Here is a 13887-nt window from a genome sequence, read left to right as displayed (position 1 = left end):
ATAAATTGATCCGAACACGATGAAAAATATTGTAAGTGGTCATTTAGGAATGTGCATGGACCATTTAATTTTAAATGGCCTACTTGTCACATTAGATACCATCTTGATCACGTGTACCATTTACAAACCAGAACTTTATCATCCTCACCTAGCTACAACTAACATAATTAATTGAAACATTAATGATTTCTAAAGATTATTATATATAAATGTATGATGCCTAACTAGATCTACATCATTTTGATTAAATAAAAAAACATAAAGATCATATGGATATTGTGAGAATAGAGTTTTTGTTGAGGCTTTTTGCAACTTTGTTGTTGGTTTTGACTGCTTGTCTTGTTGGATTTGATTCTCAAACTAAAGTTGTTTTCTTAACTATCCATATAAAAGCCAACTACAAATATTTGGATGCCTTGAGGTGAGTTATTATATTACTAATTATTATATTCTTTTGTATACACAATTATTTGATGTATGAAATTAATTGGAACAAATTGTTGTTTTATTTGATGTTGTTAGCTATATTGTTTGACCTGAGGGTAGGAACCGTCTTATTTTATGATAATATTAAGTACGTTCTCAATTTATTTTTTCTTGTTTCTTTGTTCAAAAGCTCTCTTTGTAACATATCTCATTGTTATATTATAATCCCAACATGCTATGCATCAAAATGTATATCAATATGTAATATGAAAGTCAGTTGTTTAGTCAAACCATGAAAAAAAAAAGTTTCTCTACCTTCAAAAGAAGTGTGTAAGAGCGCTACATACACGTCACCCTCTTCAGATCTCATCGCAGGATTATGTACACGAGATATGTTATTGTTGTAATTTATATTTAGAGGCATATTATTGCATCATTTTTTTTTCTTCTTAAATCTAATTGTTTGTTTTATTTATTGGCATAAGTGTTTTGGTATGGATTGATGCTGCTGCTGCCAGTTATAATGTACTCCAACTGCTGAGATGTTTATTCATTACTACTTCAAAGGGGGATATTAAACAATTTTCTCACAAGAATTATTGGTTCTTTTTCTTATTAGACCAGGTAATTAATTAACTCTCTCCCTTTAATTTTTAACTGTCTATTTTTTCTATGATTTTTCCTTATCTTACTATATTATATATTGTTGATCACAACATAAGGTGAGAAGTTTATATTCATACCTTTATTGTTTTTTTGTGTTTCTCACCCTGCTGTTTGGTATCCACTTTTGGGGTCCAACTTTGGGTGAAGTACACTAACGTCTAGATTCGTGTTGAGAAGTCATACTTTTGAGGTAAATTAAAGGCCCCCAACCAAAAACAATTTCATACGTAAGAGACCTCTGATTAAAGACGGAGGATTACTTGTCACTCTTACCTTCACTATGCATACTACACATTGTTGCTTTAATATACTAACTGAAAAGATGAATTGTAGTTGAGATATTAATTAATTTTATTGAATGTGGTAATTAACCTAACGTATTACTCTCTTCCCATCCACTTTTAATTGTCATATTGCGTTTTTTGAAAGTCAATTTGACTAATTTTCAAAGTTAAATTAGATTATATGTATTTAATATTTTAAATAAAAAATTTAGATATTCAAAAACTATACGAAAAGTACTATAAAAATTTAAATCGTTTGACTCTCGAAAAACGAAATGCATGTATCACATAAATTGAGACAGAATGAGTACTACAGACAGCCTGATAAATCATTGTAGTCGTGACTCATATGACAATTATATTATTATTATTTTTTGCAGGCAGTTGTGTACATTGTATTTGCAGTAAATTCAGCAGCAATTGAAGCATCAGTAATTGCATTAATTGGAATTAAAAGTTTACAATGGATGAAAATATGCAATAGATTCACTAGATTTTGTATCCAAGTGGGAGCTGCTTTAATATTGGGCTATCTTGCTGTTGTTATATTATTTCTAATTTCATCAATTTCTGCTTTTCAATTATTTAGGCTATACTCACCTAAACATTTTCTTAAACTTAAAACAAAATTAATTGATGATCCTTATATTGTTCATCAAAACGTGTTGCAAAACGATCTACAAAATAATTGATATCAATATAGTTTGCTTCCTTACTTCATAAGTTGTTATGTAAAAATAAATTTATCATGGATTAATTGGACTATGCTTTTATTCAGAAATGTTTTATTTTCTTGTATTATAACTTTATTATTCTGTATAATTGATAGTTAATCAAGGTTAAATAATCTTATAACAAAATTTGGGGTCCGCTATTCTAAATTTGTGTCTAGATATCCCACTTTGAGGGTAAAGGCTCTTTATTAAAGGCGACTTCATATCCAGGTCTCGAACTTGAAATATTTGATTAAAAATGAAAGAATACTTATCACTTCATCGAAATTTTTGGTGATATAACAAAACCATTTAATAACTTAATTAAGTTTTGAATTCTGATCCCTCTCATTTAATTTTGGTGTTAATATAAATTGTGTCCTATCATTTTCTCAATATCTTATGATGTACGTAACAATTATGATGATGCTTCCATACTTGGTCATGAAAGCCCAATAACTAGTGGGCTTTGATGTATATATTTCTCTCTTGTAACTTATCTTGTATATTTTCTAATAAATTTGAAAAAGGACCACAAAAAATTATAATGAAATGATAAGTATTTTTCATCGTTAGCAAATGATTTCAGGTTCGAGCTCTGTGAATGTAATCATCTTTGGGTATGAAACGATTTACCTCTAAAGTGGGCTGACTTTCCAACTCAAATTCAAATTAGTGGGATGACTTTCTGGCACAAAAGTGGGACGACTTTCCCAAAAGGATAGATATATACAGAGGCGAACCTAGAATTTGAAGACTTTGGGTACACCAATAAAAACATAGCTCAAATATGAGCGCTAAGCTAAACTTATAATAAAAACAATAAAAAAGGGCTTAAGTTGGATAGATATATACAAAGGCGAACCCAGAATTTGAAGACTTTGGGTGCACCAATAAAAACATAGGTCAAATAATAGCTCTAAGCTAAACTTATAATAAAAACAATAAAAAGGGCTTTAGTTGGATTTGAACCCTAGTCTAAAGGGTGGTATCTCTAGCTTGTACCAATTGCACAAGGGCGGTTCTATGTTTTACATGGGTGCACGATTAACTATATCCTAATTTCTACCAATTTTTCAAAATAGATATACATATATACATATGACTTTTTCGGAAGTTGGCGGGTGCAAGTGCACCCCCTCTCCATAGTGTGGGTTCGCCTCTGGATATAGAGAGTTATAACCCTTATTATGTAGTTCCCTTTTATTTTAGAAAAAATTATGCAAAATGACAAATATTTATAGTATATTACGCTCCATAGTTATAGTTTCGATTAGATGTTTATGATTTGTGGCTACAGTTTCTTAAATTTTGCTATTAAGTCCCTAACTGTATAAATCAAGAATTTGTATGATTCGATTTCTGATTGTATAAATTCAGATTTTGTATATGCTTACCCTAGCTATTTATATATGATTTGTTGATACATTTGATTTGTATACATTATGAAAAAATCATAATAAATTACCTTGTTTGTATTTGGCAAGCGAAATATACAAATGGAGTTCTGAAAAATTTCTATAGCAAGCGAAATATACAAACGAAATTCTGAAAGATTCCTAAATGTATAAATACAAAATTTGTATATACTTACGTACCATGTTTGTACGTATATTGACAAGAGAAATATACAAACAAAAATACTCATAACAAATGTAATTATAACTATAAAGCGTAATTAAGCAAAGTGTAGCTATGGAGCGTAATTAAGTTTAATCTCTTTGCTATTTATGAAATTTTCTCTTCTTTTTATCTCAGCTCATCTCAATTCAAGTAACCTTATCATTACCACACTATAAATTATTACCAGGGGCGGCCCTGAAGGCTTGGCCAGTGAGGCCATTGCCTTATGCCTCAAAAATTTGAAGGCCCCAAATTTATTTAAATTATTGTTATTGATTTTATTATATATTAATATAATTTATATAAATAAAATTGTTATTGTATATTTTTTATTATAATTTGTTTGAGAGTATTTTTTATCAATAAGTTCATAAATTCTCATAATCTTTTCACTCATTATTTGATATATTTGTTTTAACTTCCAATTTTAAATTTTATCATTTATATATAGGAACTAAGTTATATATATTGAACATAATGAATTTTTTTCAACCTTTTCTTAAACTGCGTGAACACAAAAACATTCATGCACAAGTTTCCTTTTCATTTTAATTTAATATATTATATGAAAATTTTATAATTTGTTTTAGATATTCACCAATGAGTGCTACTCAATGGAATGAATTATAACATTTAAAAAGAATTATATCATTTAAATTGATCACATATTTGATAAGAAGGTGTATATATTTTTGTTACTATCCATGTTCAAAACTTCAACTATTAAGTTATGTATGTTTTTTTCTTTTTCTTATTTGTGATGATAGCCAAATTAAAGTTTAAATTTGAATTTTGAAGCTTAACATCTATAATCCATCACTTTATTTTTTGTACTCTTGTTCCTTTTCTTTTTGTGTGTGAAAATTGTTATTTTTTGTCTTAAATGACTAATCTATTGTGTAGAAAATAATTTTTTCTGTTAGTGTATAAACTTTATAAAATAAATTTAAGGGCCTCTTAATATGATTTTGCCTTAGGCCACGAGATCTGTTGAGCCGCCCCTGATTATTACCTCAATTTATTTTGATTTGTCCAATTTTTGCTTAACTCGCTCATTTGACATTCTTAACTATAGGTGATCTTATAAAACATTTTAATTAAATTCTCTTTTTTATATATAAAAAAATAATCAAAATGACAATGTAGGTCCATTTAGGTGCGCACTAGCTACTAGTGTTTATGTTACCTTTCTAGATAGTGGAAAAATAAGTCATCTGATGGTATATCAATTCCATATAATGGTTAATTTCGAAATTAAAAACTATATCAAATATGTAATGAAATTATCTCATAGTTGATCTCGAGATTATAATCGTATCCTGCTGACCAAACGATCCTAATAGTTCATAGAAGCGTGATGAATATGACCGACGGTTGATGCGTAATTGAAGTTTAATTGGAATTGAAATGCTAATTATAGGTGTTTTTTAGTTCAAATTGTTTAATCTGTCTTTTAACTTAAACCAGTTGCGTAACGCTAATAATTACAAAATGTTTCATCTAAAATGGCATATTGATTGTGATACAAACATTCCATTTTCCAAAAATAATATAATACTAATAATTTACCCCATTATTCTTTAGAATTTAACACATAACCCTCCCAACTTTATGAAGGTGACATACTGACCTCAAATTTCACAACTTTTTTTTATCCCCTTAGTGATATATACTTCAATTTTCTAGGCAATGAATTTAGCACGATTGAAAATACAATTAACTAATAAAAGTGTTTTTTCTTTAATAGCTTTAGTTTTTACATGAGATGATTACGTGCTTCAATATGGTATCAGAGCGGACATAGGTCTTGAGATAAAATCTCAGTGTCACTCATATTAAAAAGAATTTTCATGTACTGGATCACTGAAAAAGATTTAGCCTCGCAAGTGAGGGGGCGTGTTAAGAATATAATTAAATAAGTTCATGAAAAAAAATCAAGTCCTCAACGTCAGATCTGCACGTGAACGGGTGCATTAAGAATATATAAGGTAATTTATTTAATTTACGGATGAACATAACTAGGTGCTGATTTTATATTTTGACAAGTTACACAAAATTGAGCTAATATTGGAGAGTCATCTCATGTGAGTTTAATTAGCACTTAGGTACAATTATATGACTAAATGACTCTGACTTTTTTGTACAAATGAAAATAATTATGTGGATGCCAGTGTGTAAATATATATTTCCTCTGTCTCAATTTACGTGATATCTTTTAAATTTAAAATTTAAATAAATCTATGTTTAACCTAATACTTTTTACGCTATGAAATATAAAATTTATTAGAATGGATTTACTAAAAATGCAACAAATAATAGATATGAATTCATAAATATAAAGTTATAATAATTCAAAGATTAAATTCGTAAATTTTAAACTTTGGATTTGCCTCTACATGAAATGACTATTAGCTATCGCTCAATATTATAAATAGAGAAACACCAACTTAATCAGATGATCAATTATTTTTTGCGTTTATTTCCATTAGTACTTCAATTATTTGACAAACAAAAAAAAAAGACTTCAATTATTTATCTGCTATCTATGTACACCTTTTTTTAAAGGTTGTTTGAATTTATTTGAAGTTTATATCGACATGAAATTTAAGAAAAAAAAAGATTATGAGATATATATATATATATATTATTATTAAATATATCATAATATTTTGTGATTATAAAATAAATTTTTAAACTTGTAAACTTGTGTAATTTTTTTTATTTTCCCCTTTTTCTATTTCTCATAAAATTTCTTTTTGCTTTTCCAATTTCTTGTCCCTTAATAGATGGTGCAATTAAAAGATTGTACTTGTGATGACATTTCTTTTATATGCATGCATGGATAATGACCAGCTGTTAGAATTTGGATAGTGTTTAGGGTTTGGCCCCTCGTTAATGAGTCATGTATTGGAGTTTCGATTAAATTTGAATCACTCACTGCAAAATTCAATTGGAGGTAACACTTCCAAGAAATTTTTCTTCATATTTAGGGATCAAGTCTGAAATCGCTGGTTAAGAGTGAAGTAGTTCTATTACTACACCACAATCTATTTTGGTCACTATTAATGCCTTATTATTGGATAGAGTATATATAAATGTTTTTTTTCTCGATAATCATCATGCTGATATTAGATTAAATTCAAATTAACGAGTATTTTTAATAAAAATATAATTTCATTTTTAGAAGTTCGATTTCAAAATTTTTAAGTAATACTGAAGGATATTCTAATCATTCCAACACGACTCATATTAGCGAGTTGATATAAATCTGATTAGGACATTTCGACCCTTCAAAAGTTGGGGTCCTTCTCACTTTGGTGTAGTTCTTTTTCAATTAAAGGAATGGCTTTTCAAGTGTAACATAGGTCAATATAATATACATATGTTAAATTATTTTATGTATATATGTTTCTCTTCAAAATAATATTCTACCTACTTTTGAAATGAATATTTTTTATTTGATATATTACTCCCTCCGTCCCATTTTATGTGGCAACATTTGACCGGGCACAGAGTTTAAGAAATAAATGAAGACTTTGAAATGTTTACCAAATTGCCCTTTAAAAAGTAGACTTTTTTTCTCTCTCCTCATAAATGTATTGGAGTATTATTTTAAGATTAAGTGGGACCAACAAGGATAAAAGAGAAATTGTACTTTTATAAACTTGTCATATAAGGAAATGTGACATTCTTTTTGGGACTTACCAAAAAGGAAATGTTGCCACATAAAATGGGACGGAGAGAGTATATAAAATCATAATAAAGGAAAATAAATATATTTTCTTAGATAATCAAATGAATTATAAGAGAATAACAAATGACACGTATTTTGATCTTATAAATCTCACACAAATTTCAATACATAATTCGCTTAAAATATCATGTACATTCCCTTTTGAAAAACTTGCAAGATCGAGAAGTCTGATCCTTCATGACGAGCACAAATTAACTGAGATATAGTTGAGGAGACCTATGTATACTCTTTTCATGACTCTTGATACAATGTGAGCAAATTGTCATGTGTTGTATGTAAGAAACACCACCTCTAATTCACTGTTCTACCTAAACCTCTCCATTTTATCATGTGATTCTCTCTTTTTTCTTCAAAATTCATATATGTTGCTATATTTTGTTTTATTATATGGTGCACTTTGGGCCAATAAATTGTATTTTCTGTTCTATAAAAGAGAGATTTAACAAGTTCATTTTTTAAATGAGATAGTCAGATACTTTAATATGGTATCAGAAGGTCATGAGATCGAACTTTACAGCCATTTATATCAAAAAGAATTTCATGTGTTTGTCCCATTGAAAAGAAGCAGACCCGCACATGAGCGAGCGTGTTGATAATATAATTAACTAATAAAAGTATGTGCTAACATGTACAAATCCCTTAGCTTGGTGGTACGAAACATAAATTCCATCACACATATTGACACACAAAAATCATGTTAGTTACAGATTATTTAGCGACTGATCAACTAGGAATATTATTATTCGTTAATGTCAATCGATCGAGCTACATTATTATTTACATCTTTTATTATATTGTTTATAGAGTATAGTGTTATGGGAAAAAAATTTGATGTGTTTAATTTGGCTTGGAATCTCAAGGGGTATATATTCCAAACATGTTCTGTACAAGTATTAATTAATTATGAGATTATGTTGTGTTTGTTGCAGAAAAGACAAAATTAATATTATTATGATTAATTAATTATAAGTCACAAACAATTACTAAGAAATAATACTTCAGGAGAGCCCATCCTTATCTCTTTTTTCTTTTTTTAAATGTTACATAGACCAAATTAAAATTAAAATAGTGGGATTTATTATTTCCCTGTTTTTCTACAGTTTAAGGCACATCCCCATGTGCTTTGTGCTCAGTTTATCTTCATTCATGCCTAGCTAGTGGGTTCGATCAAATGCCAATTTTGACTCATCACTATTAATTTCATAATTGATGTGGTTTCAATTCGAATCTGATAAAATTTGAATTTGTACAAGAAAATCTCATATTGAGGGAGTAATAAAGGTGACTCGTATCCAGAAGGACTCGAAATCGAAACGAAAACGTCTAGTTAAGGATGTTTACTACTTTATCACAACCCTCGCTACTTATGTGATTCAAATTGACTTTCCACTATTTACCTAGCTAGATGCATGGACTCCTTTCCTTTTATAAGTAAAAGTAAAAATATTGCGAAAGGTTGTGAATTAACTAGCACAAAATTATAGATGATAAAATAAAGACAGAAGTATTGAAAACACTCAGAACTTGGTGTAAATTATTAGTTTCGTTTCTGAAACTATCGACAATTTTAAACTTAAATACACTCCCGATTTGTCACATGACATAGCAATTGGTCTCAAACTTTTGTAAGAGCATGGTTGGACTCTTAATAAAAAGCCCAGAAAAGTATTAAAACCACTCCTAAACTTGACGTCATATTGCAAGATTATGAGTATATCGAAGTTCAGTTAATCAAGTAATAATATATTTTTAAAACTATCAATAATTCATGAATGAAACTAATATTTCGCGTCAAATTTAGAGATGTTTTCGAGGTTTGGTCTGCACCGACGTTCTGAGGCAAAGGCAGAGAGTTTTCGGTATATATACTTTCTTGTATGAATTTTAATTCTCAAAATATAATACTTGAATATTAGTTTTCTGATCTGACATTTTTTGAAAATTTAATGGATCTAGTTGATTCTTGTAAATCGTAAAGTAATAAATATTTTTCAGTGTTGTAAGTTAGATTAATCAAGTCGAGTGTATGATATTTAGAATCGTCATAAGATGAATATGATTTTGTTTAAAAAAATATTTTTTAATCAAAATTGTAAATTCAAGTTTTAAATAAATATATAATTATTAAAAAATATTGTCTTCTTAAATAAGTCTTACATAATTTGAATTTAATTAGATTTGGGTGGCGTACATGCAAGATATATATTCTCTCCGTTTCTATTTACTTGTCAAATATTTTTTAATTAGATTTTCTTTTTATTTTTCATTTTTGACAAATCAACGAAGAATTATATTTTTATTTTATTACACCCTCAACTTATTAATTTTGAGTTTATATATTTGAAAATGCAGTAAGTAAATATGTTTAAGAGTTAATCAATTAATAGGAACAAAATGATAAATTAAACTATATCAATCGTTGTTTTCTTAATAAATACTCCCTATGTCCTTAATTACTTGTCCACTTTTCCTTTTATAGATATCCCTAATTACTTGTCCATTTTGACAAATCAAGAAAGGACAAATTTTTTTTTACCTATTATACCCTCAATTAATGACTAATTACTTTGGAAAATGTAAAACTTTTCATCCACTTCATAATTAATAGGGGTAAAATGGTAATCTCATTATGTCATTAATTGTTTTCTTAATAGGTGTGTCAATTCAAAAGTTGACAATCAAATAGAAACAGAGTGAGTATGTCAAGTCAAAATTTAATAAGTAAAAAAAAACGGACAAAATATAATAGAAGGGACCCACAATATAAACTATAGAGTAATGGAATTTAGTACTATATATAAGTCACATCTACATTTCCCAGAAATGAACTAAAGTTTGGAACTTACCCTTTTTTGGCTCTGAATTCTAGTTACTTCATAAATGGCATTAAAATGAATGAATGAATGATAAAATTGTATTTTTTACACTGCCAAGAAAATTGATGATCCCCAAGCGTTTGTGTCATTGTTAGAGTTATTATTAATTTACTCAGAATCATTTATTTTTATTTGTTCATTATTTTATATCAAGAAAATATTTTTAAATAATCATGTTTTACTCTTAACAATAATTACTTATTCTTCAAATCATTTTTCAAAAACCTAATACTACACATTAATAAATAGGAATAGTATAATAAAATTAATCATGTCAATTAAATTTTGCTTGATGAGTATATCAAACCTATATATGAAACGTAAAAGTAAATGGAGATAATACTACAATAGTGTTCGGTATGAAACATCCTTAAGAAAGTGTGAGCAACATGCACCTAATGGTGTGGCTTAGTGATTAATGAAGTAGTTGAGAATCCTAATGTCTCAGGTTCAAAATTCATTAGAGACAAAAAATATTGGATGATTATTTTTATATGTCCTAGCCTTGGTGGACAGAGTTACATGTTGTTGGTAGGAGGTTACAAGTCTACAATGAAATTAATTAGTCTAGGCGCACAAAAACTACCTCCAACACCACGATTATAAAAGAAAATGTGTGAGCATCACTTATTTGATATCAATTTTAGATTTTGTTATTTCTATTTACTCTAGTGTGTGTATATATATATATATCTCTCTTTGTTGTGAATTGTAATTTGTGATCTACAATTCTAAAGACTTGGTCCAATTGTTTACAATTAGCAGACAAAATCTTGATTTATAAAAGTTGTTAAAGTTAAGGTTTTTGTTGGGAATTATATCCAACATCCATTAATATAGTAAGACTCTAATCCATTGAACTAGTATGAACTAAATTTTTTAACTTCAAAAAGTAGGAAAATGAACATGACTTGTTTAGTTAAAGTTAAAAGCACATGTTCCTAGTCAAATTATAACTACCTAGACCCCATAAAAAATTTAAGAAAAAAAAAAGCAAATCATTAAAATGATATTATTACACATGACATATATTATGGTACTACAAATTAGGGGCAAGGTGCACATAGAAAATGAAACATGTTTAGGACTACATGGTACAACATGAGTTCATTACACCTGTACACCATACATAAAATTATGTAATTAATTATTTTATTGCAGAATTTGTCTAGTCAAGGTAGTTTATCTTAATCACTAATTAGTTTCTTTAATGGGAAAATCAATTGCAAGATATTAGAAGCTTATTTGTCCTATATGTGATAATTACAGGGACCTAATTAGCTACAACCAAAGTTTTGATTGGACTAATGATTTGATGGCCTATTCAGTTAGTTTCACAACTAAAAGGAAAAAAACAAAATGTTAAAATAGAATGATAAGTAATCGTTCATCCTTAATTAGTGGTTTTAGATTTGATTCCCTCTAGGTACAGAGTCGTATTTATTGGAGAGCGCTTTATCTCTAATGTGAGACTTTTCAGTGTGAATTCGAGTCTAATCGAATTTCAATACATATACCAAACATTGAATGAAAAACCAGAATAAATAGGCTAAATTTAATCGACCTCTAATGTGGTATCAAATATTGGATGGAATTTCTTTTTAAAAAGGAAAAAAAACAAAGGAGTTTTAATTTGGTGAAGAATGCAAAAAAAAACCACATGCTAGGGTGAAAAATATTCCTTCATTCTTACGGAGAGATTTCAGATTCGAATTCTCTTGAATACAAATATATTTTTACTATTGTTAGCAAGTGATTTACCACCAAATATAAAATTTTTGAGAACGAATTCAAATTTAATCGAGTCAAAATTTGATTTTTTTACCAACACTTAATCAGACCGACAAGAGAGTGGAATGCTGCCTTTAGTGGAGGTGACAACCCTTTGATTCCCTTACTGATTTTTGCAGCTATTTTGTCTCTCTAGTATTTAAAATACTATGAAAAAAAATCCATCAATTTTCTTCACCTATTCAATATTTTTTAACTTTTAATTTTTTAATTAAAAAAGAAAGATTTACATTTATATATGCTCATAGTTAAATAATTTAATTATCCACTATCATTAATTAATACATCTCAATATATTGTTAGAGGTTATCTAATCTACCTAAAATTTTAGGTTTGGTCTAAGTTATTATGAAGTATTTTCCTATCAATTACAAATTGATTGAATTAAAATCATTTAAGCTAAAAGCGATAGTGTTCATACTTACCTTTATATAGGTCAATTAAGCAGATAAAAAGAAGTGTAACGAATGAAACTTATCGAAACAAGTATATTGTAAGATTAATTTTCTAAATTAATCATGAGAGTTTATAATATTTTAAGTTTCTTCCTCTGGATCGAATACGTAATATTCTTTATTTAAAGATTCATAATAATAACTTTATACTATGAGTATATAAAAGTAGTAAACTTTTATCTCTTCTTATAATTCACGACACGCCCTTCTTCTTATTTTTTCTCTCTCTCTATTATACACACAAATACACTTATTACTTTCCCTATATATACATTTGGCCCCCCTTTACTTCCCACAAACCTAATTTCAACTCACCAATTTCACAACAACAACAACAAAAAACCTATCTTGTTCTTGTTCTCTTCTTGATAATCGTCGTCTTATCCTTCTTGGTGTTGAAATTTTTAGCCATGAGTTACGAACCAAACACGGCCTTAAACCTAAGTCTATCAAGAAATGATCTTTTACTTGATCAATCATCGTCGTCATCATCATCATCCCCTTTAAGTCCGGTTGAGCCACGTGTTTTCTCTTGCAACTATTGTAGAAGAAAGTTTTATAGTTCACAAGCTCTAGGAGGACACCAGAATGCTCATAAACTCGAAAGAACCCTAGCCAAGAAGAGTAGGGAGTTGAGTTCAACCCTCCGCGGGACTCATTCTAGTTGGTCAAATCATAATAATAAGAATAATCATCGCTCGTTGAGTCCTAGTGGTCCAAGCCATACTGGTCATGGTCATGGTGCTAGGTTTGTTACAAATAATGATATAATAAGCTATGGAAGAAGAGAGATGATGATGAGTTATGAATTTATGAAAAATGGTCATGAAAGTGTTCAAGAGGATTTTGGACACCTTGACTTGTCCTTAAGGCTTTGATCATCATCACTTCTTTTTTTTTTAATTTTATTTTTAGTTATTTGATTTTTACTTCAAGAAATTGTTGTAATTTCAACCTATTTTGAGGTGTTAATTAATTAAAAATTCTACTCAAGGGCGGTTGAGTTCTTATTTAAATTAAATATGCATCATCTTTAGTTTTTTTTTTATAAATATAAGAGAATTCTCATGAAATTGTGATCAGAAAAAAAATAATTCTAGTATGTATCGACTTTGTTGGTATCCTGAAGAAAATTCCTTTTTTTCCCTCTAAAAATGTATGTACAGACAATATCTCGATAAGATAATCCAATTTTATGTCTCGAAGTTCTTGATTTTGTTCTTTATTTTATCTATTGACTTTGTTGGTATTTTGAAGAAAATGCTTCTTTTTTTTCCTCTAAAAATGTATATACATGCA

General features: G+C 28.4%; 2 protein-coding genes across 2 annotated transcripts; both read left to right on the top strand.

The window, feature by feature from the left end:
- The first annotated feature begins 238 nt into the window (after positions 1 to 238).
- Positions 239 to 2153, top strand: LOC125876379 (CASP-like protein 2C1). The gene is made up of 3 exons (XM_049557562.1): positions 239 to 421; positions 912 to 1050; positions 1757 to 2153. The coding sequence occupies exons 1-3, from the start codon at positions 270 to 272 to the stop codon at positions 2066 to 2068; spliced, it is 603 nt and encodes a 200-aa protein (XP_049413519.1). The 5' UTR covers positions 239 to 269; the 3' UTR covers positions 2069 to 2153.
- Positions 2154 to 12940: 10787 nt separating this feature from the next.
- LOC125876383 (zinc finger protein 2) lies at positions 12941 to 13519 on the top strand. Its single transcript, XM_049557566.1, has one exon. The coding sequence runs from the start codon at positions 12999 to 13001 to the stop codon at positions 13464 to 13466; it is 468 nt and encodes a 155-aa protein (XP_049413523.1). The 5' UTR covers positions 12941 to 12998; the 3' UTR covers positions 13467 to 13519.
- Positions 13520 to 13887: the final 368 nt, after the last annotated feature.

The sequence above is a fragment of the Solanum stenotomum genome, chromosome 9, assembly GCF_019186545.1.
Source record: "Solanum stenotomum isolate F172 chromosome 9, ASM1918654v1, whole genome shotgun sequence".
Classification (NCBI taxonomy): domain Eukaryota; kingdom Viridiplantae; phylum Streptophyta; class Magnoliopsida; order Solanales; family Solanaceae; genus Solanum; species Solanum stenotomum.
This window is presented reverse-complemented; position numbering and strand designations above follow the sequence as displayed.